This window comes from Chiroxiphia lanceolata, chromosome 3 (assembly GCF_009829145.1).
Source record: "Chiroxiphia lanceolata isolate bChiLan1 chromosome 3, bChiLan1.pri, whole genome shotgun sequence".
In the NCBI taxonomy this organism is placed as follows: domain Eukaryota; kingdom Metazoa; phylum Chordata; class Aves; order Passeriformes; family Pipridae; genus Chiroxiphia; species Chiroxiphia lanceolata.
The window spans coordinates 109,550,705-109,577,596 of NC_045639.1; the positions used below are offsets into that span (position 1 = coordinate 109,550,705).

The 26,892-nt window shown below is 41.9% G+C and overlaps 1 protein-coding gene across 6 annotated transcripts in view; it reads left to right on the top strand.

The window, feature by feature from the left end:
• The window catches only part of KLHL29 (kelch like family member 29), a 391,640-nt gene that overhangs the window by 324,557 nt on the left and 40,191 nt on the right, over positions 1 to 26,892 (top strand). For all 6 annotated transcript variants that reach the window (XM_032682682.1, XM_032682681.1, XM_032682684.1 and 3 more), the window contains 2 exons: positions 9,102 to 9,301; positions 15,871 to 16,130. In XM_032682682.1, the coding sequence (XP_032538573.1) occupies positions 9,102 to 9,301; positions 15,871 to 16,130 (460 nt within the window). The remainder of the gene's footprint in view (positions 1 to 9,101; positions 9,302 to 15,870; positions 16,131 to 26,892) is intronic.

Sequence of the window (26,892 nt, forward strand, 5' to 3'; positions counted from 1 at the left end):
AAATGTATGGTCTTCTACATAAATGAATGACAGCTTACAAATATTCAGTGGTGTTCTGGGCTGCCAGGCTAAGGAACTGCTGCAGAGCCCATCTCAGGCGTCACAGCCTGGCAATTTCCAGCCTGGGAAGCATGGCTGTGGATTAGGAGGGTGAGTGGCTTGGGCTGTATGCTGCTCTGAAAGGAGGGGCAGAGCAATGTGTCCTTCTCTGAAGAGAAACCCTGGAAAGGAGGACAGAAAGGCTCCTTTTCAAGTCTCAAAGTGCAGCACAGAAATTAAGTTGCTGCCTTGTAATGGCAGCAGCTTCCAGAGGCACCGAGCAGATCCCTGAACCTCTCTCCCTCATTGACAACATCTCTGTTTACTGCTGGGGCTTCTTGCTCACGTAATTTCTAGACTCAACTACAAATCCTCCAAATCTTATCCAAGGAATGACAGACTAATCACCTCTCTTTCTCTGGCTGTACCTGTCTGCAAGCCACCGAGCTGTCGTGCAACCACTCATAAGATGCCGGTGTGGGTGACCTACCTATATTTACTTATATCTCACAGCCCAAGTCTAGACTTGACTATGTTGAAATTTAGGAGTGAAAGGAAACAATTATCTAACAAGGTGCAGTTCAGGCTAAATGGATCAAAGGCAACAAAGAAAAAATCTTCCATGGCATAGAAACTGGAGCCATGTTCTTGTAAACGCATTTTTGGGCCACTTCCAAGAGCCAGTCTTGTCCTAAAAGAAGGATAATCAAATCTCCAACTCCAGCTTGCTTGCAGGTAGCTCTGGGGATCAGCAGTTCACTTGTTTCATTTAAATCATCAAGGATTAGCCACTGCTGGATTGAGATAATGAATTTGAATTAATGTGAGCAGGTTATGATCATATCAGATCATAGTGCCCTATGTTTGCTTGTGTAGAGCTGAGCTTCAGTGACTGAAATACTTGAAGCAGTTCTGCAGGTTGGAGTGGGCAGGGACTGATGAGCTTCCTGCCCTTTCCTGCCTGTACTGGCATAATGATGTGATGTAGTACCTTTCATTGGTGTGTCTGTATCTACATGTACTGTAGAAAAGCACTACCAACACCCTGTATCTGGAGGAGAAAGAACCAGTGCCCGACAGAATTAATTCTAGTTACTGAAATGCTGATTGGGATCTTTGGGCACTGCCGTAATCATAGTAGTAGTAATAAATAATAATTGTGATTATCATTATTTTATTATTGTTTTCCCTCTAGACATTGCAATGATGAGAAAGAGTCTTGGATAGACTACCTAGATAATTACTTGTATAAATTTCTCCGCATTCCTAAGAGATGGATTTATTAGCTGCATGCCAGCTCTCTGCTAAGTTGGTTTTTGATGGTGTAATAAATAACATTAAAAGAAATCAGATAGGAGTTGGGTAAGGGCGTGAGCTTTAAGTTTGATGAGAATAAATTTTTTATTCTGTCATTTTATTTTTAATCTTCCTTCCCATATAATCCACCAAAACCTGCTTGCATCTTTTATTTACCTTTAACAAATAGTAGCTCTCACCCAGGTTATTTTGCGACTGAATTAGGCTGACAGAGATACTTGCAAACAAGTTAGATCCCACACTATTAATAAGTTGGCCCAGTTTTTTACTTTTCTGCTAGTACCTCGTGAGATTCAGTTTATTCTCAGTCCCTAGCAAAAGTCTAGGTCATGAAACGCTGTTCTTCCAAGGGCACTTGCTATTCACTTCTTCATTCTCTCGCTAGTCGTTTAAGCTAGCATCTTCAAACTCGTCATCTTCTTTCTTAAATCTCAGCAGGGAGCCAGATTTGTGCCTCCGACTGTGATCTCCGAGTCTATAGCGTTACAGGCTGCCGCTGATCCCCAGCATTTAGATTGTGTTCCATCAGTGAATGGCATTAAGGGTATATAGGAGACGTGGCTCTTTTGTTTGCTCTGTTTTATTCTGGCCATGTTGTCCGTGGACAAAAGCATTTGCTGTTAATCCCATTGCTCGTCTTGGTTTGTAATGATCATTTCTGTGATGGTGAATTAGCGGGAGCTGCTGGTGCGTGCCCGAGCTCACAACCATTAATTTTCCTGATTTTCTTCTGATAGAGCAGGTGCAAACTGGCAGCATTTGACCCTAATAAGTTACACTAGTCTGGCCAGATTTTGTTTGCCTGGAACAAGGAACATTATTTGTATCAACATCCTGATAAAAAGTGACCAAACGGATTTGTTGGTCAGGTAAATTTTCCTGACACGTTTGCAAGCCCATGTTTAAACAATGTAATTTATTTTATCTTGTGATTTTACTAGTTCTTTATTGTAATCATACAATAGTACCGTTACAGTACATGTTTTCTTCTCTCATGAGACAGATGGATAGTGACTGAGGCTCAAAGATAATGTTTATCTACAAGATAGTATAACGAAGGCAGAGATTTGCAAGTTAATACATTTTGAGCTGATAAAACAGTTCCAAAGGAGAAGCAATGCTGGGGTGTAATTTTTTTTTTTTAAATCCTGTTTAATAAAACATTCAGTGCCTTATGACATACGTATTGCAATGATGTTGCTCTATAAATGTCCCTTCCTGCCATCATTTACATGATTGATTACCTTGCAGCTGCATAAACTTGTATAACTCGGTAAATAACCTGTTACCTCAGTATGCGCATGCATCTTGGTGTGTGTCATGGAAATGTATGTTGGTATGTTTGGGCATCTATATTTTTATATCTTGCGAGTGTGTAATTATGATAAATCAAGGTCTTTGGTACAAAATACAACTTTCTGTGTAGAGTGCTGTGTCTGTTTTGTACATAGCTGAAGGTTGGCTATAATATAATGAAGTTTATTTTTTGCTTCTCCCGAGATAAATAGACATGCGTTTTGAACCATTAGTAACTCTGAAGATGGTAAAAAATCAAATAGTGGACAGTTAAGATGCAGCAATATTGCACTCTCTTCTTTGCCTGGAGTTTCAGGGCTTTAAGGATTAAAGTAAAAAGTTGAAATCCCACAATAAACAAGAGATTCAGTCTAAATTGTGTCGACTTGAACAGCAGTTTCTAATGAGCACACAGCTAACAGACTCTTAAGCCTCATGAGAAGCTGTCTATCCTAGTCTGGAGTCCTTTCTTTGGTAATCAAAATAATTTGACAGAGATAAAAAGGAATAGCTTCTCTTAATTTAAGTGCCTCATCTTACATAAAAATCTTGCATTTCCTGTTTTCTGGAGACCTAAACACTGTCCAGGGAACAAAGCAATTTAATTTGATTTTTTTTTTTTTTTGTCCTGTCTATCTTAGTAGAAAATATGTTGCTCTCATGGAATGGGAACACAATTACTGTAGAATAAACATTTATATTCCGAATAACAGGAGCAAGATCAGCATGTAAAGCTGATGGGGCAGGTCCTGGGAGGGCACACGGTGGAGAGGCCAGCAGGCATCCGGCTGGTAGGACAGGCCATTGCTTTGGTATAAGCAGGGAGGGACCAACCCCAAAATATGGGCTTTCGTTTCCTCAGTCCAGGGTGCAGCAGAAGCTGCTGCCTGCTGCTGGCAGTCCTGTATAGCTTCCTGTAGCTCAAACAGGTACTTTTAGTGGAGATACTGAGACTCCTGAGTTGTATAAGACACTGAGCCATAAATTGTCAAAGACAACAATTTTTTTTTTTTATTACACTACCAGAATGAGTGTGTTTCCCTATTTCTTAAAGATAGATTCTGAGTGAAATATGAACAAAATTGAGGCTGTATTATGGAGGTAGCTCTTTGTTGCTGACTCCTGTTGGGAGAAGCAGATAGTGGTGGACCTTGGGGAGGCAGAAAGAAAAAGACACACACCAAGTCCCACACGTCCAGGGAAAAATCACAAATAATAATTCTAAATATGTCTTTATTTTAAAAAATAATCATTTATTTCAGTGCCCTTTTGGAGTACATAGCTTAAATACACGTCATACCTTTGAGTCTACGGCACAGTGACTCATACAGCATCAAACGTAAATAGGTGTCACAAACTCTGTCGGTCCTTGTGTTCCCAACCAGGCAGCCTGGGAAGAAGCTGAACCAACTGTTCCTAGGCAGTAACGTACATTTACATAAAATGTTTCACATTTTTCATGTTTATTCCGTGCAGATGGCTCCATTTTGAACATCCAGAATTTGTTTTGACTTTGTGACTATAGCTTGTAAACAGAGCGTTGGCTGGCGTCTGCACCGGGTATAGGTAGCTTTTCATATTTGATCTAAAATTGAGTGAAGCTGTAGCCAAACCATTAGTCAGTCAAAATAATGTTGCAAGCCAGTTAAAGGCAGCATATGCAAACCATGAGGGAAGGCTGAATGAGAGGCGGTAGCACTGTCCATAAATTGACAAATTGATGCTCAAGCAGTGTTTCACTTACACAGCTACTTTAGCCAGGCTCTGAATGTGGCTTTGCAAATCAAGGCATCTCACTATTAAATGTTTTGAACAGAATCACGCAGACGTTCTGTTATGTGAACGTGTTGATACGAATAATGCAGGGAAAATGCATAGATACACATCTATTTATAACTCAAGATGCAGAAAACTCCCTTGCATTGCTATTAAGCATGAAAACACTAATGCTGGCTCTTACCTGTGTGTATTATATGCGCGGAAATGATTTTCAAGGACAAATGAATACCAAAAATGTAAAGTTCTCTACTTTTGTCAGTTCCACTCCTACATCTTGCAGATGAGGTATTAGGGTTATTTTTCCTGCTATCAAGTATTTAAACGTTTTAGGTCTTTTCTATATATTAGTCAACAGAAAGGGACACTCATTTTGATTTGTTATTTGAGAGAGTAATCGAACCGTCTTTTGCTTTAAAAGGTTCCCTGTGCCTTTGTCTTCTCTAGTTTAAGTAATTAAGTTGAAGGATAAGTAGCCAGAATATGTTCAAAGGCATTGGCTTGATTTTGTTTGACTTAATTATTCCAGACAATGCAGAATATTTTTCAGTAACTCCCCCCTTACCCAAGCAGAATGTATCTGTGCTTCCTGCTTATCTGCAGGTTCAGTTCTGCTTGCACATTGCTCAGGTCTATCATCTTGCTGGAGAAATACATGATTTGTAAATCTGAAAGAATTCCCCAACAGCTACCATAAAATTAAGCTGTTAAAGAGCTCTTGGAGCTTGTTTAAATGTAGACCTAAACAAATCTCTTTGCTGTTTAGCTCAAGATAAATCTTTTTAAAAGTCCTGTTCTAAATCACTTCCCAATTTTAATGAGTTTATATATCAGCCTTTGCCAGATTTTTACTGTAGCTTTTCTCCAAGATTACAGCCATGATAAAGTAAGGACTAAAATTGTTTATTATATATTATTCTTCAGAAGCAAAACTTTTTCCCCCAGAGGCTGTTGGGAGAGCTATTGATTTTCTGCCACAATGTGAAATGTGTGACCTTTATAATATGAGCAATGATTACAAGGCCAATAAAATGACATCATTCTGTTTAAACTTTAGAGTTCGCAGGGCAAATAGCAGCATGTGCCACATTTAATGATGTCCATGGACGATAAGTTTACGTTGCCTGGCTTCAAGTGAGACTGAAACATGAAGGAGACAGGCTCTCCATCCCCAAAACACCCCATGTTTGTACCAGGAGTGGGGGACCTGGAGTGTATGTACCAGGTAGAACTGTGATTTTTCTTCCAGCTCTTGAGGGAGGAAGTCAGGGCTTTTCTGGTAACAGACTTCTCTAAATGTTTGCTTCTACCGATGCCATTGACAAAACTCCTCCTGATGTGATACAGGATGAGCTGCTGTATATACATATACATATATTCTGACAGATTTCCCCCAATCCACTGAAAATGCATTACAGGACTAAATTCTATTCTTAGCTTTAGTCACTTTAGTGCAGTTCCTGTACAATAGCTGAGAGAAGGTTCTGCCCCAAATAGATGAAATATAACTGCACAGGGCATATTCATGTTCTGATATGAAAACAAGGAACACAGAAACCTTTAGTCAGGCTTTGAGGGCGATGCCACTCAAATTCACTTCAAATTCACAAACCCAATTCACTTAAATAGTTTCAAGAAGAAATCTATGGAATTTCCCACTTCAGTCATATCAGACTGTTTCCCCACATTATGTTCTTTTCTTCCTTCAAACATTTATTTTTGATCCATTAGGACCTGCTTCAGCCAATTGTCTGCCCATTCTCCAGCCTATAGCAAGCCAGATTTCCATTGTGGAAGCCAGGGTAGCTGGGATTTCTCTGTGCAGCCTGAATGAAGCCTGTGCTCACTATATGGTCCAGCCAAATGTGGAGCCGAAGGGTTCGCTGCTTAGAAAGCACAAGCAAAACAGCACCACACATTCAAGGCATCACCAAGGCAGGAATAGGGATAATTTCCTTTCCCATTTCTGGCTCATTGTGTAATATCCATAATCTCTGTAGCTTTGTATTATACTTGCCATAAGTGGCTCTAGTGATTGATTAAACACCTTAGCTTTTCTTTGGCATTTAATCAATTGCAGCAGCAGTTTATTGCTTGGTGTATTACAAAGTAAAAGAGATTATTACTTAATTATTCTGAAAAATAGCAGCTTGCAGTTGTTGCTAACATGGGTATGTGTCTGTGCTGACATTGGTGTCACATCATCCTTTCCTTTGTGCCTCCTGGTCTCTGCTCTGCGATTCCCAACGGATCACACGCAGTCATTCCCACAGCCATCACCAGCACAGAGCAATTAGTGCCAATATATAAATAATTGCTTATGGTGGGGCTTCTTACAGTGCAAACAACCCGACTCTGTCTCTTGCTGGGTACTTCCAAATCTCCCTAAATTTTAGGCAGCGTGCTTATTAACCAGCCCACGTGAACATGAATTCACTGTCGGGTACAAGCCGCTTCTGGGAGCCGTTCAGCAAGAATTACATCAGTACCGGGAGGCATTTTGATAGCCCAGAGCACGGGACCATAAGTGTGTACAACTAGAGATAAATCAGATGTGAGGCATATTATTGGTGTGTGAGTGTGAGAAAGGAAAAAGCGCAACATTTTGTGACATCCTCTCGAGGATCTGGGAAATGGCAACTCTTCTGTTTTGACACCTGAGGTCTTCTGCCTTGAATGCAGAATTGAATCCATATGCAAGAGTTCAGAAAGAATATTGTGGTGTGATAAAGCATAAGGATTCAGGGTAGCATACACATCTGTGCCTGTAGGGATATGACAGGTATCATGATCAGTATGTATTCCTACCCATCTGCTTCTGGAATAGGATCTTACCCACCTGTGTTGCCATGCAAAGGGACAGTTCAACATATAGAATTTTAAAAATGGGGTTTAGTTCCTTGGTTTGCCCCGACTATCTATGCTCATAGGCAAGTGATTTTACCTTGGTTTTGCCTCAGTTTTCTTTTGTGAGTGGGAGTAACCATGGTTCACTGCCTTAGAGAAGACTGTAAAATTAAGGACTGCTAGCTGTTCCTCCATTGAAAATGAAACCTCTTTAAAGCTTTGATTTTGCAGAGATTCATATAAATTAAAGCTATGCCCTTGACTTGAACAGGGCTAGTCAGTGGAAGGCCAGTGACAAAGCATCCACTGCAAATTTGAAGCATTTTCCCAAATGATTTTAGGTGTTATTGGGGTGGATGGGTGGGGTGTCATGTGAGAAGAAAACCAAAGCTTATATGTCATTTATTTTTCCTCCATTACGGTAGTAAAGGTCTGATCATCACCTTTCTAGACAGCTGTGTAAATCCAGGAGGTTGGCAGTGCTTTGCTCATGCTTAAAGCTGGCGTTGCCTGTGAATAGTGATGCTTTGGCCAGTCCATGAATGTCACACCACATCATATGCCGGTTTTGTGTCACTCGTGCAATGGCTTTTGCAAGTACTTTAGCAGAATTGGAGCGAACAGACGTTGGCTGTCCAGTGACAGACAAAAGCTTATGTTTCTTTGAGAAGGTGCTGGATGGTCCTAACCATTAAAAGAATTTATTTTCTTACTCCCAACAGATTTCCCCTCCCCTCCTTGATGTTACCAAATTTATCATCACTTTTGTCTTTCAGGTGTAACCTGTCTTTAGTGTTGCAGACACATCAGCCAACCATGCATTAAGAACTGGGCCCTTATTTTAATTCAGTATGACTTTCTTTTTGTCCAATAATTTCACAAGCGCTAATCCACACTTCAAATGCAGGAGATACTCTGATCCCCAAATTGTTCAGCACTTCATGCAGGAAAAATCGTAGGCCACAGTCATGAAACTCCTAGAGGATGGCTGCTGGCTTCCTGTGGCAGAGCTGGTTGTTGTTTTCCCCCCTCTCCCTTCTTTGCTCTAACCATTTTGTCTGTCTAGCTTGTCTTGTATTCCGTTTTCAAAGCAATTGCCATGAAAGGCTTCCTTTTTTTAGTGCCTAAAAGGGAACAATAGATTTTTAGAATAAGCGTATATTTATATTTTATATGACCAACCATCTGTATGCAGATATCATATTGATTGTATCTGTACTTTAATATAACATAATGAGAAGTTCAAGCTAAATAGAAATTAGTATTTTTATTCTTATTTCTTATGAAAAGGTCTTTAATGTATCCTTAAGTGCACATGACATTTAAAATTATTCCAGTGCTGGATTCCTGAAAAAGTAGATGACCTTTTCTCTTGAAATTGGAGAGTTGTTTTTCCTTAACAGTTATATTATACATAGAAGATGAGATGTTAACCAAGATGTTAAAATGTATTGTTTCCCTTTGAAAGCTAATCCCGTTCCTCATTTTCATTAATGTTGGATCATTCATTTTCCTTTTCCTTTCTTTCCTTTCTTTTCCTTTCCTTTCCTTTCCTTTCCTTTTCTTTTGCAACTGTTTTTGCATGAAAATGCAAAGTAGCAATAAACAGATTTTTCGTAAGACTTGCTTTAAGACTCTTCTCTTTCAGATCCAGTTAAAGTTTTTAAGTTCAGTTATTTTAAAATTCATATTCTTCAGTTCCGTAAACAAAAATAATGGAGAAATATAATGATGTGCAAAGCGATTTTATAGCCCTCACTAATCAATAAATGCCAATAAAATGGGGATGGTGTAATGTCCGTAATTTAATTGTCTACTGTTACCAGGTCACCACGGGACAGTAGCAGAAGCGGGGAGAAGCTGGAATTGGCCATGTCCAACCTCACTGCGGATGTCCTGGAGTTACTCCTGGAGTTTGTTTATACAGGTTCTTTGATCATAGATTCAGCCAATGCAAAAACCCTACTGGAAGCTGCCAGCAAGTTCCAGTTTCATACCTTCTGTAAAGTCTGCGTTTCCTTTCTAGGTAAGAATCACTCCATCTAGCAAGGTTTTGAGATCTTGTGTTAAGGTTTGTAAACCTTCTTCTGACAACTCTTACAGGATAAATTAAGAAACCCACAGAGTAAAATATCATTAATTTGACTTGCAATTTGAATTTTAAATGCTGACATAATGGCCAGTGGAAAATGGTCTAGAGAAGTGTATCCTGTTGTTTGAGTGACAACAGGTTTCATATCTTGGATAACTTATTTTGTTGAACCTTGTTCCGTACTTGGAATCTTGATGACATTTTGTTTCCTGGAGGATGATCTCTGCATAGATACCAGGCTGTAAAGCACAGGTTGCTTATAACTGTGGGAGCAAATTTTGGGTGCTACACCATTCCAGCTTGGTCAAACATCAAAAAATTTGGAGGTGGACTCCCGTGGAGGAGAAGGTCCTGCAAATCTGCAGAATTTGCAAAAAATTAAAGACTGCGTTGCAATATCTGCAATTTTCTTGTATCCATGACAAGGTCCTTCCCATGTCCAGTGTTCTTGTAAACAAGATTTGGCTGAACCATTCCAGGTTAAATGTTAACAGGGTTTGTTACTGCGTACAGAGTTATGGTCTGATGTATGTGAGTCATCACAAAGGTGGGTGCAAGGAAAGGTTACTGTGTCCACCCCTGGTAACTGGTCTGCCCTGTGTGCGTGGGGAACATTTGCCCCAGCAAGGGTGTGCAGAGCAACATCACCAATGCCTCTGCCCTTCCTCTGATGGCCACGAGAAATGTGTTCTTCTTGTCCAGAGCGTGTGATTGCTTCAAGTTCAATATTGTGTAAATGTTTTAGGCAATAATAACGTTGAGCAATACTAAAAGGCATGGTTGGCACATGGAGGAGATGGTCAGAGAGTGCCGTGGGTCCTCAGCACTGTGTCATCCTGCTCCTTTCACTTTCCATCTGCTTTCCAGGATAGACTATTTCAAAACAGTCCAAGGTTTCCAGCTCAGCTAAGCTTTACAGGTCTGAACTGGAACCAGACAGACCCATTTGTGTCATGGCAGAAGTGGAGCTAGAACTGGAGCTCACTGGAACACACCTTGGTTCAGACTCCTGTCTGTACCACTTGCCACTCCTTCACTATCATAGCTGTAATATCAGTTTATGAGACATTAATAATTTACTAATTACTAGCACAAACTTATCAATACAAAAACTTTCAGCTTGGTCTTATGTGATTTACTTACCATGTATAAGTACCAGATACTCTTTTTTTTGACATCTGATTTCTACTTGATCTTTCTCAATACATCATTCAATGGGATACAGCATTTTCTCTGAAGCCCACATGACCTCTAGGTTCTTCCTGAGCAGTTGTCATTTAAAATTGACATCTACAATTGCAGAACGTGGAATATGAGTGTTTAGAAAATGTTGCACTCAAAAAACAACAACAAAAAACCTTCATATGAGTCCAGTTTACTGCTGTGTTAATTTTCACTGCTAAGCCTGCCTGCTGGCAAGATGAGTGGTGGGACTAGGCTGGTACAATGCAGGCATCAGTGAAGAATTTGTGGTATTATATTCTCCTTTCCAAATTTTTAGGTGTCCCATGTTTAAAAGTCTGTTCTCAAATGGGTGGGTCCTGGTGATGCGAAATTTATGCTTTGCAATCACACCATTTGGACTGTGCAACTTGAATGAGGCTCTGGCTCTGGCATTGCTTTCCCCCAGCTTCCCTTTGCCACCTTTTCACAGTGATTAGATCTTATGGCCTTTCCAGGAACACGAGATATGTTCAAGTTGCACTATCTCCAGCCACAAAACCAAAATACATTTATTTCACTAAGTCAGTGTGAGATTTCTCTTTTCCAATAGTTAATATTTGAATCTAGTGAACCATGTTATGGTATGAAATAGTAGAGTTGGTTATAAGTTCAGTGATATATGGGGAGCTGCTGGAATTTTGTATTCTCATTTGGAGAATTCACGGAGTGTAATCGCTTATTTTTATTTATAGCTATGACTGGATTGCTCTACAGAGATAGCAGAGCACTTGCCATCTGAAAAGTTTAGGCAAAGGCATTTTGTCTTCTCTGTGGCTGTGTTTTTTCTTTTCATCCCAGCCACCTCTGCTTTATACAAAGCAAAAATATGGTAAAAGGGTTTTTTTCACCAGCACTTCTGGAGGATTCACTAGTACGAAGAATGAATCTTTCCCATCACTGGCCATGTCTAAAAAGGGAAAGAAGTGGAGGGAGGTCCAAAGAAGTAAAAGCCCAAATTAATAAGTCTGTTCAGCATAGCACAGCACTATCTCAAAGCTCATCCTTTTTGAGTCGTGAAGATCCAGGAGGGTCCTGACTAGTGGATATCCAGGCAGCATTTGGGTCTCTATCCTGGGCCTCTCAGCAGCCTTAGACGGAGGCATCCCAAATTTTCTTGTGCTTTCTGGTGGAAATATGCTGCAAAATGTGTCAGGAAAGTAGTTTCATTTTGATAGGAGATTTCTTAACCAGCTTTGCTGGGCTAATTATAGTCGTGTTCTCTCTCCCCCACATGCTGTCTCCTTGGCTTTTATCTAGACCATGAGAAATGACAACAGTTTTGTGCTGACTGATGCAACGATGGTGACAGGTCCATGCAGACACCATATGATAACTGGGCAAATGTTTGCAAACTGGTCAGGATATCATAGGTATTTCCTCCACCCATATGGCTGAAGACTTAAGCAGCTTTTTCTTCTTTTTTTCATATTTGTTGTACACTGTCATCACAGTCATGGCTCAAATTGGGTTTCAGATGATTCATTGGTATCACGGTTTGGGTCTGTGGTGCAAGGACCTGCATCACAGGAGGGAACGAATTCTGAGCTTGTACTTCAACCTTCTTCTGATAAAATACATTCTTCCTTAAGCCTAAAGAAGTTGGTGGAACCTGATAGTTTCATAGACCGAAATAGGAAAGAGCAGGAGCTCTGGATTGTCTTAGTCTCCTGAGGAAAGAATACGAAGTCAATGTTTGGAAAGACTACTAGGGAGAAATGAGAAAAAGTGAATGACGAACCAGCAATGGAACCTGCATGAATAGGCACCTGAGGAAAGAAGAGGCCTTTATGGTCCTTTTGAATTCAAGAGAAAGTGTTATGGGCAATTGTTTTGTCCATCCAAGGTGGAGAATTTTGAACCAAGTGGAGAACTGCACTGCCTAGCACTGAAGAACCGTCGATTATATCTGGAGATAGGAGAAAGGAAGAAGACCCTCACAGGGGAAGGGGAAATCTTTTAGACAATTCGTTGGGCATTCACTGGACAATGAACGCATCTTAGAGTCTTCCACTTATCTCTGATCTTCATGTTCTTTTGACATCAGTGGGAAATACCTGAGGAATAAGTTCCTCATCAGAACATACACAAAATATCATGAGGAAATACATGTTTTATGCCATTTTTTGTGATATCCAAGTCATCATCTAGAAAGCATCTCTAAGTGAAAACCCAGTGCTTAATGCACACAGAGGGTGCTTACAGCCCATCATCCTATTACCACAATCTCTCTGGATAATCCTTCCAACACACCATCTATCTGTGACTTTATCTCAAGTCACCCCACTGCCAGAAGTGCAGTCAGAGCAGTCTGCCTGGCTGATTGTCTCCTGATGACTCTGCACAGGATCCAAAGTCACATCTAAAACAGCGGAAAATACCAACTGCTGATCTACATTATTGTTGTGACACACGTAGGAGCAAATATGCTATTCAGCACTGTCTCAAACCAGTGAGAACCTACTAGATTACATCTGATATCCTTAAAGTCCACTCATGAGTCTCTTATAAACTGTCCTTGAGCATTGGGAACAGCTTAGTAGTCAGCAGTCGTGTTGTGAATGGAGTCAAGGTGAAACTCCACAAAAATGTGTTTTTACAAGCCCAGTGTCACTGTGGCAAAACAGCAATTATTGTAAATATGTCAGTGTCCAAAGGAAAACAGCTCAGGAGCAGACAGAGCATAACTGGTCCTTAGCTGTCTTTGTCATGCTCGCATTCAGAAGTACAGGGATGGGCTATATTATATAGTCGAAGTCTATATCTAAGTAGTCGTGTAGGCTCCCTTTATAGTGAAGAGTTACAGGCATCTGTAAGGCATGGCTCTGTTCATCCTGAAGTCATTATCTAAAATATTACCAAAATAAACAAGAATATTACTAGTTTGCTGCTTGGAATTGCTTGTTTATGAGTATACAGCGATACTAATGTGAATGCACAGTTGAAAGTCAAGAGGCATCAATCTTGCCCTCAAATTTTGAGTCAGAGGTGAAAAATAGGGAGGAGGTAGTGTTTTTATATTCACAGGAGAGAGATTTGCCATATCTCATAGCTGTTGCCTTGCTCACCTGCAATGAGTCCCTCTACTTTACATGCCAGCCCTCATCTTAAAAAGACATCACTGTGCCCACCTTGCTGTGGTGCTCATCACATCAAAAGTGAAGTGCAAAGAAGTGTGTCAGCAGCCTCCTGCACATACCCTGGTCTGCATTTCCCTGGGACCTGTCTCTAAATAGCCTCACGATAATTGCTGAATCAGACAGGGATAATGTCATTTGGATGTGCCACCAGGGGGTTCCTCGGGGAAGAGGAGGGAGTGAAGCTTAAGGGGACAACATCAAGCTGCTTGGACACCAGTGTACCAGGCTGCATCAGTCACCCAGCATTGTTAGAGGTAGAGAAACGTGTACAAATCAGAAGAAATCAGTCATCACCAGTGTTTTTTCTTCCCCAGGCCACAGTCTCAGCTAGGGATGACATGGGAATGTCTCCTGAGAGAGGTAAACCCCATCCCTCGAAGACAAAGTTTCATTCTCACAAATCTTTACCATCGCTGCTTAACGAGTCAAAATTGATTATTACCTTCATTATAAACCCTGTGAGGATAAGGGGGAACAGTATCAGATTTGTCTTTGACTTGGGAGTTTGCCAAGTGGTGATGAGAGTTTTGGGCTCTGTTAGATGATTATTTTACCCCCAGCCGTATGTATACATGAAACTGTACCAACAGACAGAACCAAGGAACCTGGAAGAGGGTTTGGGGTTGAGGGTTTTTTTGGGTTTGGGAGGGAGTTTTTTTGGAAAACAGGAAAATCTGGGAGCTTTTCTTCATAGCTGTCAGTTTACAACGTGTCTCTGGGCAGTCTTTGAGTGACAAAATCTACTGACAGCAAACAGTGCTGCTGCTGCAGTCTGCTTGAGGAAATGGGCTCCTTGGAGTCAGTACGATCAACTGATGCAAAATGAGATAACCTAGTTTCAAGACTGCTGGATCTGTAAAAGAAAAAGAGTTAGAGGGGAAAAAAAAAAAAAGACAAAACAAGCCCACAAACCCCCTAATCTCATGTCAGGTTTAAAAAAAAAAAAATGAAAAAAGTAGTTTATAATCCAGTTTTATTAAAAGACATGTATAGATAGTATGCAGGTTTTCAACCTGGTGAAGGCAGAAGCTGGGTGTAGGGAAGAATCCCTGAGCATTTCCAGCAGAAGCAACCTGATGGGAGTTTTTTTTGAAGAGATAAGGGGCTATTGCACATTCCTGTCCAGCGCTCTGACACAGTGCAGTAGGATATGACACACTGCCCAACGTGATAGACTTCTCTGGCAGCACAGGAGCCTGCTGCTGGTTCCAGTGCCTTTGTGATCTATTGCAGTTTGTCTGTCTCTTATATTTTATTTTTTCTGTAGTCCCATATCTTAAAAGAATATATTCTGCCTATTAGTAGTGGCTTGGTTAACAAAAGCTGAGAAGACTCTGAGAGTTCCTCTTATAAATGTCTAAAAGTGGTGGGTTTTTCTTCAGAATAGCTGGAAAGGAAAAAAGTACAGTCAAATGTGTGGTGTAGCACACTTCTAACGCAAAGCTACACACTGTGCTGCTGCTTCTGTTTGCTGGGAAGGAGATAATGCTGTCTCCTCTGTGTATGATTTTCTTTGAAATCCACTACACAACATTTAACAGAAGGCGTTAGAATAATCTGTGTTTTGCATAAGGGATGTCATCACATTCAGCAGCAACAAAGTTCCTTTGAAAAAAAAAAGAGGGGGGAGGATTCTTTTTTTTTATTTGAAGTATCTTAGTAGCTGAACAGGGCAAAAATTATCATAAAGTGACTGCAGCATTCTCAGAAATGTCCTTAGTGCTGTTTGCATTTATTCTTAAGTGTCTGCACTGGCGTTTACATCTTGCTGTTCCTTAAAGCAACATTGTAGGCGGTAGGAACAGCAGCAGTCTCTTGGCTGGGTTCCCATCCCTTGGGAAGCCCCAGATACTTTTATGTCAGTAGGTTTCCCCAGTGCCCTGTGAAGGCTTATACAAAAAGCAAACTCAGAAAGTACATTTCTCTCCCTATCCCCAACTCAGCTGTTAGACTTTGATTTTTGTACTTTAAACCCCAATCCTATATTAACCCACAGTGCTGCTTTTGGTTAACTCCCTGAAATTAATTAGGGTTAGAAATTTGTCTATGACACTTATTTTTCTCATGACTTTGGAACAAATGTGTATCTTACTTTTAGTAATTCTCAATTACCTTTTTTGTTTGTTTTTTTGCTCCTTTTAGAAAAACAGCTGACTGCTAGCAACTGCTTAGGAATATTAGCCATGGCTGAAGCCATGCAGTGCACTGAACTATACAACATGGCCAAAGCTTATGCCCTGCAAATTTTCCCTGAGGTGGCAAACCAAGAAGAGATCCTTAATATCTCAAAAGACGACTTTATTTCCTACATGTCCAATGACAGCCTGAACACCAAAGCAGAGGAGCTGGTGTACGAAACAGTGATAAAGTGGATTAAGAAGGACGCCGCAATCAGAGCTCAGGTAAAAATAATCTCAGCAGCCTCACTCTGCTCTGTTCCCATGAATGCCTCTTTTAGAATAGAAACCATCTCCATGCAATTTTAAACATGAGGGTATGTAGGAGATGGGATGAGCAGTTCAGATAAAAAAAGAGAAAGGGAATGCAGGCTATGCACAAAATGTGTGTAATTTCAAAATCGGATCCCCATATCTGATAATTTTGAATCAAAATCTCATTTGTGACATGCATGATACAAAGCTGGAGCCTCAAGTTGTTGACTGCAGGCTCAGTCAGAGATAAATTGGGAAGAATTACAGTTGTCTGAGATGCTTTAAGACAGGGATGCATTTTAGTACCAGCGGAAAATAAAAATCTGTCAGAAAATTTTTATTTTTTCTGATGTCACATACTGAATGAATATAGCTTCAGTTCATAAAAAAAAAAGATTCTGCATCTTTATTGGCTGCTTAGATAATCCTTTGAGTTTTATATATTTATTAGAGCCACCCTTTCCTCAACCATCTGAGCTATGCAATCTCCTCTTGACTAAAAAAACCGAGTCTGTTACTTTGCCTAGCACTAGATAGAATCTAGAAGCAATGACTGTTTGGAGGCTGATGATTGTCCTTGGGACCAGAAGACATCCCTGGTGATATCTAAAAACCTGCTACTTGCCTCCAGTGTAGCTCTTGCAAGCCACCTTTTGCAGGTAGTGAACTGTGGTCTGAACCCCAAACCTCTCCATTTGGAGGTCAGTTTTCCACACAGACCGCAGAAGGGGAAAGTTGTTTTCCTCCTTTCCACTTCAGAGGCCAGATTTGCTTCTGTTGGTCCCCAGTCACAGTTATGTCTGGTTTAAGGATGACAGCCCAGTTGCTTATGGACCAGACTGGGACTCAGGGAGACACGTGGCAACATGTTGTTGCTGTCCCACATCATAACAGTCTGGACCTTCTTGATTTAAATGGGAATTCAAGCACCTAAATGTGCAGTGGGATGTTAAATGTGTAATTGGATGTGATCCAGAGCAGTTGCACATCCGAACTGCATCCCTACAGTGGGAGAAAGAGGAATTCCTGCTCTCCCCGGGCTGCTGGATGAGGATAAGGGCATTAAGGACACTGCATACCAGGCCAAGCTTGCTACCTGTGCTGCTCCACCAGCTCATCCCTGGTCTCTGCCAGCATCCTGCAGCCCCCAGGACTGGTTCCTGCCCTGTGTGAGCAGGGAATGTGGCTCAGCAGGGCAATCCCATCCTGGGGACTCGCTACGCTCTCTGACCACATCCGCCATGTGCCAGCAATGCCATTTAGTATTGCTCAATATTATTATTGCCTAACACATTTGCACAGTATCTTTGATTTATTGAAATTGTCCCCTCTTTGGCTCTTGTTGGCCTCGAAAAACACACTGTTTTGCAGTGTATTTCCCCGGTTGCCTAAAGTTTGATGGCAGCAGTCAGCTCTGTGCCACTCTGAACTTAATGGGACCTTGGGGATTATTCCCAGGGGTCAGAGTTCAGGAACCCTGCAGTGGGAACCTGTCTGCCTGGTGCCAACAGAAGGTGTCACTCACCAGGTGGTCTGGGTTACATTCTCAAAATTGCGGTTTTAAATATTTCCTTCTGCGCCTTGCTGAAGCAATGTTGGGAATTTGTTTTTTTAAGTGGTGTTTTTTCTTGCTGCCACCACCACTATCCCCTCTTCCCTTCATGTTGCAATTCAGTTGGTTTTCTGTGGTTTTTTATTCCCAAGTTTCCTTCCCCTCTGTCCAGGTTCTGCAATGCTTTTGTAGTTTATGATGGCAGTTTTATTTGCTTCTCCAAATTTCTCTGTGGTGCTTTAGTTTCATGCATTCATTTACAAGGGCTTTTAATTTTTAATTTGTATTTATCCAGATATAAGGGTCTTGAATAAATTAGTATAAAAGATACCAAGTAGATAATTATTTTCCTGCCCAATCCTGCCACTAACTAGTATATTTAGATAGTAGCTCTCACTTTTCTTAGTACTCTGTGCGCTGCTTGATCTGTTATAAAGCTCTTAGTTAAATAGGTTCTTATTTTCTAAAAGTAAGAGCTCACACTTACCATGAAAAGTACCATCTTTACAATAATGACTTCTACATTTTCAGAGCCTAAGAACAAATGGCTTCCATGGTGGATAAAAAGGAAGATAAACCTAAATAACCTTATTTCTGATAAAGATGATGATGAGTGAAAATTTGTGCTTGGTGTGCAGCAAGGCCCACCATGCCAGGAAGTGCCCACGCTCCTATGAGATGCACAGTCTGCTGAGAGCTCTACAGGGCTGGGTGACTGTGGTAATACTGAACATGGGATGGACCTTCTTGCAGGAGCTGTGCATGGATATTTTTATTTTATTCCCAGTCTGGAGATAGATTCTATGAGCTGTCTTTAAACTTTTTGGGATGGAGGACACTAGGACTGTTGGGAAGGTTGATGAATGAATTGCATTATGAATTGCACCATAAATTGCAGCAATCCGAAGACATCACTCCAGCTCTACTGTGCTCCTCAGGTGACCAGTCCGGCAGTGCTGGCAGTTAAATCCTTCAGAGCATGGATTTCCAGGGCCCCCAGTTTCTTCGTTTCTCCCCATTTCCCTTTACCTTGACAGGCAAGGCTCTATTGTCAACATTTTTATTTTCAATAGCTCCAATGGCAGGTGACTAAAATGACTCTTCGACAGCTTCTTCCAAGTTCTGCATTGGTGATTCTCCCAAAGGTGGAGGTCTGGCACAAACAGGGAAAGGTCTGTGCTCTTCATCTCACCTGCACGTCCATCTTCCCTGGCAAAGCCTGGCAGGGGCTTGCTCAGCAGAGACATCCCCACAGAGGAGCTTCTCTCTGACTCAGCACCCTCTGCCCCAGGGCAGCTGCAGCCCTCCAGAACTCCTTGTGCTGTAATGACTTTGTGTCACTCTGCAGTGCAGGCTGACGCCTGGGGACAGTAAATCTCACCACTCATGTTCCCCCTCACCACAGCCTCATGCCGTGATCTTACAACAACTTATCCTTCACTGCCTCCCCTCCTGTCCAATCCCCTGCTGAAAGCTTCTGGGAAGGAGATTTTCAGCAGAGCCTCCCGTTCTCCTGGAAGGGCACTGACTTTGCTGTCTACCTGCTCTTCTTTGCCTTTCTAAAAGCTTTTCTTCAGGTGTCTTAATTGATTCTGCTTTTGTAAATTCTTTCCCCACCAGGCTGGAGGGCAGTGACAGGGAAGGAACCGGGATTTTTTTGCAATGCAAGTTGAAAAGCTGCTCCCTGACTGATGTTTAATTGTGCACATTGTGCTGTATGAACAGTGCTTATTCAAGTGTGCTGTGGGATTACGAAAGAGCACCCGAGCCTTGTTACAAAGAGAGAATAGCAGTGCTTCAAGGGTTACCAATCCTCTGCATAATACGAAGAGGCAGTTCAGAGAGTGAAGGGTTAAGCCAGGATTTGGTAAATAGCTATTCCCCCAGTGCGTTTGAGCAGTGCCCTGGCTCATATGGTAACATTTATGGAGCTGTTCTAGTGCTGGTGGTAGTGCAGTTGTGTAAAATGGGTCTGACCAAAAGAAGCAACCTTTGATGTGAGGTCAGAACTAGTCGGTAATTTCCTGTACCAGTGAACACAGAGCTCTGGTTGTAGGAGTCCTCCTGATTGCTGTCACTGAGTGGAAAGCCTGCAGCTGACTGACACATCTGGGAGAGCTGAATCTACTATTTTTTTTCCATTTATTTCTCTTCCCGACTGATGGACAAGATTGTAGGGTTTATCCTAACAGTTTATCCCTTTGATAAGCTTATTACAATTCCAGCAAACTCATGCAAAAAATATATTGCATAATGGAGGCTTTACTGTCTGAAACCAGTGTGGTCTGAGCCACCCAAACAAGGAAAGATTTCTGCCAGGCCCCACACAGTCTTCACCTGAGCACATCTCCCTGCTCTCTGCATGGCCTTGGGCAGGTTGTTTCACCTTTTTACCCCCATTTCTTACACTATAAGCTGGAGGGAAGTGATACCTCCCATGTGAGCTGTTGGGAGGATCCAGTGGATAATGAACCATATTGTCCACAGGTACTGACGACTGCCAGAGCTCTGCAGAGCTGCAGTCATGCCCAGCGTCTGTGGAGGATAGGAAAGGTGTGAAGTTGCTGGATGTATAGCAATTTGCTGCCTGTCCAAAGCACGAATGTACCAAAGCTCATTGGAAACTTTCCCACTTTCTGCTCCAAGTCCAAAGTTGCATCTGTTTTCTCCGATATAAAAAACATAGCAAATAGTTATTAATCATAGAAAGCTTGGGAAAACAAGACTCCCCATTGCATGTAGCTTCCCTCTCACCCTGAGGAGGGACAAGAAATGAGGAGAGGGCAAACATTTCAACAAGTTGCCCAGAGTAGTGCTAGGAGAGAGACAGGTACTGCAACAATGAGTGACGCACAAGAGGCTCAGCTGAATGGCAGTCACCTTTTGTTGCACTCTGCAAGGATATAATCATGTGCCCTTTTTCCAAACCCTATTTAAAATCATGGTGTCCAGCAGCAAAATGAAATGTCTCCACCATAAAAGCATTAACAAGCTTTCTATGAACTTGTGTCCTCAGAGGCAGTTTTATCTAAATGGCATCTTCATGGTGCCTGAGAATCAGAGATGCATAGAGAAATTTGAGGTAATTTAGAGAAGAACAACACAAATGATTAAAAGACTGAAGGAAGTGATGTGAGAAAAAAAAAGATTAAAAGATGTGAATATGCATGACTTGGCCTAATGACAGCTAAAGAGGGATAAACATCTACAAGTGTTTGAAGCCCCAAGGAGAGGAGCTGCCTGGAAGGATGCAAGGATCCCAGTAAGGACCACTGGGATGAATTTGAGACTTGGCAAATTAGTCTAACGCTAAGCAAACACAAAGCCCACCTGTAAGCCCTGTATCTGTCAGTGAGGGTAAGGAAAAGTGGTGGAGAGAAGGAGAAGAGGATTTACGTCAAAAATGCTACAAATGCCCGTGAGCTATATTTTAGCAGTGACAGAGAGTGGCAGTTCGAAGGCAAGATGCTACAGAGGAAAAAGGGTTGGTAACCGTGAAAGAATAGGTGGGAGATCCCCTATTTCTCAGGCACATTTTAAAGACCCTCCAAAATTATGTGGAAGGGCAGCTTGCTTCAAGAAAATGGAGAATCTGACAGGTAACTGACAACTCCAGCTCTACTCTGTGATGGCAAGGAGGTAATGAGAGAAGTTGATATGCAATACCAGCATGTACAAATTATTTAGTTCATCATAATAAGAAATTAATTGATCGATCAATGTACTTAAGAGTATTAAGTTTCTGGAAAGAGTGTTGGAATAAATATGAAAAAGGGTGCTTCCAAGGGAGCCTAAGTGAATTAGGCACTAACACTCTCTAACAGCTCAATTAGGCTTCTTTGAAAAGCCCACACTACTCTGGTGCTTTGAAATCCATTTGTGGGAAGAGCAGACAAATTCAGAAAGATGCCATAATGAAAGTACAAGAAGCTTCAATTTCCCTGAAAGTGAAAAACGCAAGGGATGAGCAGTAACCCCTGTGATTTCCCAGGGATGGGCGGCTCAAAGAGCTCCGATTTAAATGAAGCTTTTGCAGACACACTCAGTTCCTGTACGGGCTTACAGAGGGAAAAGAAAAGGCAGCAGCGGGAATGGAATCAGTGCAGGAACATGCCCTTAGCTATGGATTGGAGGAAAAAGTTACATTAAATAAAAAAGAGGATGCAGGTGAGATTAGCAGTTCCTGAAATTCCCTCCTGACTGAACTTAAAAATTTTTTTTAAGGGATACTCTTGACAGAAAATCTGCCGAATTATTTCTCTGAAGTTTTAATTGGTTTGAGGAGCACCCTTGTCTTCCAGTGTGCTCAGTCTCTTTATTTGTGGCTTTTCCAACATGTCTTCCTGTTTTTTACAAAATCTTTCTCTACTGTTGCTGAAGCAACGGCCTCACAAAGACCCACATCTGCAAGCAGCTCCTCACACATGCTCCTTTGCTTTTGCCTGTTGCTGCATGTGGCCATAGTGCTCAGGACCAACCTCCAGAAACACAACCATTTTACATCATAAGCAAGAAGCGTTTTGGAGAGTTACTGCGCATGGATTTTGTGCCAGTGTGTTGTGGGGATGGAGGTATTGGGAATTTGCTTGGTTCTGTGAAGCACATGAGAAGCTTCAGCCGTTTGGTTGGTGGCAGAGTGCTTTTAGGATGCATCTGTGTGCTAACAGGTGTTTGAGTAGGTGACTGCCCATAAACAAAAGAAACGCCACTCACCTCTAGGGCCCTTTGGGGGAGCTTTGAGGGGTTATTTCGTAGACTTTAGTCAGCAAGCTAGAGAATGGATGGCAAGAGTGAGGGTTTTTTAATCCTTAATATCAGGCAAATTCCAAGTATGATGGATCAGTGATTTATCTTCCTGTATATTTAAAAACCTCTCATCGTATTACTGCTGCAAACCGTTCAGAGAAGGGGACGGGCGCTGATGACATTACAGTGTTTAGTCAGCTGTGCTGCCATAAACGTGTCACGTTGAAACCTGATTTCAGGAAGACAGTGGGGCTGCTCTTTCCTTCTTGCTAGGCATGAGATTTATGCATGTGGCATCCTGCCACCGAGCCACCAGCTGAACCCAGTGCCTGCGAACCAGATTTTCTGCCACATGTTTATCTCATGATATTATGAGGCTGTCAGCTGACAGGCTACCAAACCTTTGGGTTTAATCTGGAGGCAGCATTGCAATTCCAAGAAGTCAATATGGGTGATTAGTGAATACTCCAAGCGTACCAGAAAGCTTAGTTGGGCTTGGATATGACCTTGGGTGTAGGAATGTGCTGGAGGTTACTGGAAACACAATGTGTTTTTGTAATACCCAGGTGTTAGATGTATCAAAGTAAGTACCCCCACTACCAAGCAGCAGGGCAGTGTCAGGAAAATCTAGCCAAAAAAGGCATATTTGTGAGAATGGCAAAGCAGTGCACCAACAGCTTTGGTTTCCCCAAACCTCAGTTCATTAGAGCATGGTGCTAATAATGCCAAGGTCACGGGTTCGATCCCTGTGCAGACCATTCACTTGGGAGGTGGACTCGATGATCCTTGTGTGTCCCTTCCAACAGAATACTCTGTTCCCTGTTGGACTTACACTTGCAAGCTTGGAGCCAGCAATATTTTGAATATCAGGTTGGGTAACCTGGAGGGGAAGCCTGGGCTGGGCTGGAGATGTTTGTAGGGGGGGACCACTCGTGTCACCACTCCAGTGTGTCGGCGTGCGTGGCCGCCACCTCACAGCTCCCTGGGCAGTTCATTTCCTGGTTGCAGGGTAGGCATCAAAGACTCACATCTGCCATTTGGAGGGTGGTTTTTAATTAATGTGTGCTGCACTCACTTGAAAGAGTTTAATGCAGTGGGAACTGGTTCTGCTTCAGATCTGTCCCTGGTGGCTTCCTTCATCTAAGGAGGTTCTTGTTTCAGCCCTAACACTGGGATGGTGCATGATGTGGGTCAAGTCTGAACCAAGGGTTTATATAAGATGACATAAATTTCCTTCAGGGCTCTCAAATGAATCAAATATGTTCCTACTTCATAGTGTTTTTAAAAACTCTTGCAATTATGCAATAAAGAGCAGTTCATTGGAGCAAAACGCTATCATAATTTGGGTAATCTACCTTCTGTATTTGTATTTCTAGCTGAAGCCTGTTTCTTTAGAAGCAGATAGCACAAAAGGGTCCTTTGTAAGGAGAATGGTAAACTAGAGAGACAGATGAGTTATAAGGCATAAGGGAAACATTATTTTAACCTCTTTGGGCATTACTTCAAAAATGTTAAAAATCTTGAGAGCTTTCCAGTAGAAAATTTAAGGAGCAGGAAATATGATTCTGTAGCAGTAAACATACTTCCTGTAAAAACTATTTGTATATTGTTGTGGCCCAAGTCTATGGAGGAACACAATGAGAGTCCTTCTGGAGAATGCTTGTGAGGATTTTGCTGGATTAGAGTATAAAACACTCTAAGAGAATAAAAGATTATTTTTAATGTGATAGTGAAGTGGGTTTTTTAACTGAGACTGTGAAGATACCAGAACAAAGCCCACTTGCAAGCAAGCATTCATAATACTGATGTAATCAGTAGGAGAAAAAATGCCATAAAAAGTTTAGCAAAGTAAATGTCTTCACTCAAACTACCAGCCAGGAATAAAAAAAGGCATTAGAGTGTTTTGTAATCTCATTTGCTAAAGCACTGGCCTGCCTACTGAGATGGGAGTAATTTATGTATTATTGGGGAAAGGCTTGAAAGGGTCAACTTTAAGGTATAGCTAATCATGTTGGTCATATATTCCTCTGAGTCAGTGCTGACCCAATGGTAACACTTAGGCTTCCTCATGGTATGATCACAACCTTCTGAGCACAGTACCTAGGACAAATGGACACAAAGATTCCCATCAGAGGCGGGAATTAATAACCCTCCAATTTGGAGTGGCTGCTGGTTGTAGACATCTCCATGTGGCATGGTCTGAGGCATGTCCTGAGGAGCTGATGGCCCAGAAGGGGACATTCTCTGGTTCCCCTGGTGTGTGATGGATCCTTTCAGCTCAGATTGCTCTGGGGACTGTGTTAAGTGTGTTGACTAAATCTCTATTAAATATAACAGGAGTTTACGTATGTCTGGCTGACAAGTAAATACTTGCTTGTATTAACCCATTTAGGTGTCTGAATCTAGAGCTGAATCTCTCCCCCAAAAATGTTTAGGTAATTGCCTAACAGGAGCTGTGCTGAGGTTCATGTCACCTGAAAAAACAGTCCTGACGGCATTCAAACACTTTCCTAGCATTTTAAACAATAAATTCATTAGATTTTTGCATAATGGTGCCCATTCTCAAGGAGCTGAGCTATGGTCTCTCATGTTTATGAGCTGATAACTCATAACTGTAGTCCAGAAGGGGCATTAATATTCTCTACTTCATGCTGGCATGTGATGCAGGCTGTAGAGCAGTCGTGAGTGGTTTCCAACAAAGACCTGAGAAGTATTTCTACTTGTCCAGACAGCACCTGCAGCCAAGCAGGGAGAAGAAAACATTCTGGGGGTTACAGGCACAAACCACAACTCCAGGGACCCAGGTTTCCTGTCTGCTGAATTTGGCAATTTGCCATGCACAGGTATTCTGCTGCTTTAATAATAACTGGTAACGTCAGTAGGTGCAGTAGATATTTCATAGCTGTATAAGGAACAACGGAAGGACAAGAGAGAATGGAGAGCAAATAACAGATGGTAAGGAGGTTGAAATGCTTTATGGTGCTTATTCCAATCTTAAATGAAAAGGATAATAGTAACAGGATATTTAGTACAATCATAGCTAACGGAGCTAGGAAGCCTTCGTAAGGGAGAATCTGAAAGAAAAAGGCAGCTGATTGCCTAAATCACTTGAATATTCTTAAATCAGTGAGGCTAAATGAAATTCACCCTTGACTATAGTGCTTAAAAGAGCTGTGCAAAAAGACAGTGCTTTGTAAAAGCGTCTCTTGTCTTCTGGAGACGCTGTGATGGTTCATACTCCTCAAATCCCTTGGTGAAAAACACTGCAATTCTATGTACCCTCAATGCTCTCAGCGCCAAGCCCGAGTCGTGACTGCGTGTGGTCGTGCACACACACACACACAGAGCCAGCTTTTTGTAGCTGTTTGAGCAAAGGAAAGAATAAGAGTGAAAAGTGACATCGGTTTTGATATCTGACATCAACTTTCAAGCTGATGAAAGGGAGCAACATGTTCTAATTATTATTCCCCTTCAAAATAAGCCACGAGCTCAGACAAAAGAAGAGAGAAAGGAGGGGGGGAATCCAGGAGAGAAACAGAATCACATTTTCTCACTTATCTAATTAAAGCAAGGTGGGTGAGCAAGAGGGAGAGCTCACTGTGCTCAGGCAGCAGTGATGCCCCATTTATTCAGGGAAGAGTGGGAAATGGAGGTGGTAACTCCGCTAGGCCCATGGGAATTGTCCCATCTCTCTCAGAGGGGAGCTGTTTTCCCAATGCTAATTCACACTCCAGGACATGGTGGTGCCTGTTGAACCCCACGTCCTAATTTAGTGGCACAACTGTTGGCACTGGTGTTTTGTATCAATTTGTGTTGTGTCTGCTTCCAATGCAGACCAACCTCAGGAGTGTCAGGGACAGCTCCAGCGTGTCCCACCACACCAAGGGAAGGTGCTGGCTCTTCTGTACATTCCGTGTGTTTTCAAACTCTATTTAAGCTGCCCTTTAGTGACTCATACTACTTCCTGAGCAGCCTGTAGTGGGAATTAACCTCCCCTGTGGGGTTGTCTTGCTCATCCCTGGTTGTACCCTCTCTCCACATTATTCCCCTGTCCCGATGCCACGTTTCATCTTGGCTTCAATGTAAGGTTAAACGCCCCCAACCTTCTTAAAAAAAGCACTTCTTGAAGTCAGAGCTTTGCCACCCACTGCCATATGTCCACTGCTCCCTCTCCTACATGGTACCGTTTAATGACATTAAGATATCTGCAGCCAAGTACCTGACATTTGTGACTCCAGGGAAGGAGCAGCCGTTGTATCTCCTTGAAAGCACCTCAGAAATGGATTCAGCAAGGGAAAAGAGAGGAGTGTCTTCTTTTACAGTTCAAGGTTGATGAAATGATCTCAAGCCCTACTTGGCCCTGTGCCACACTGGAGTTAAGAGCAAGGAGTCACCAACTTACTACTCACAGGCGTGGGTTTTTTTCCAGACGAG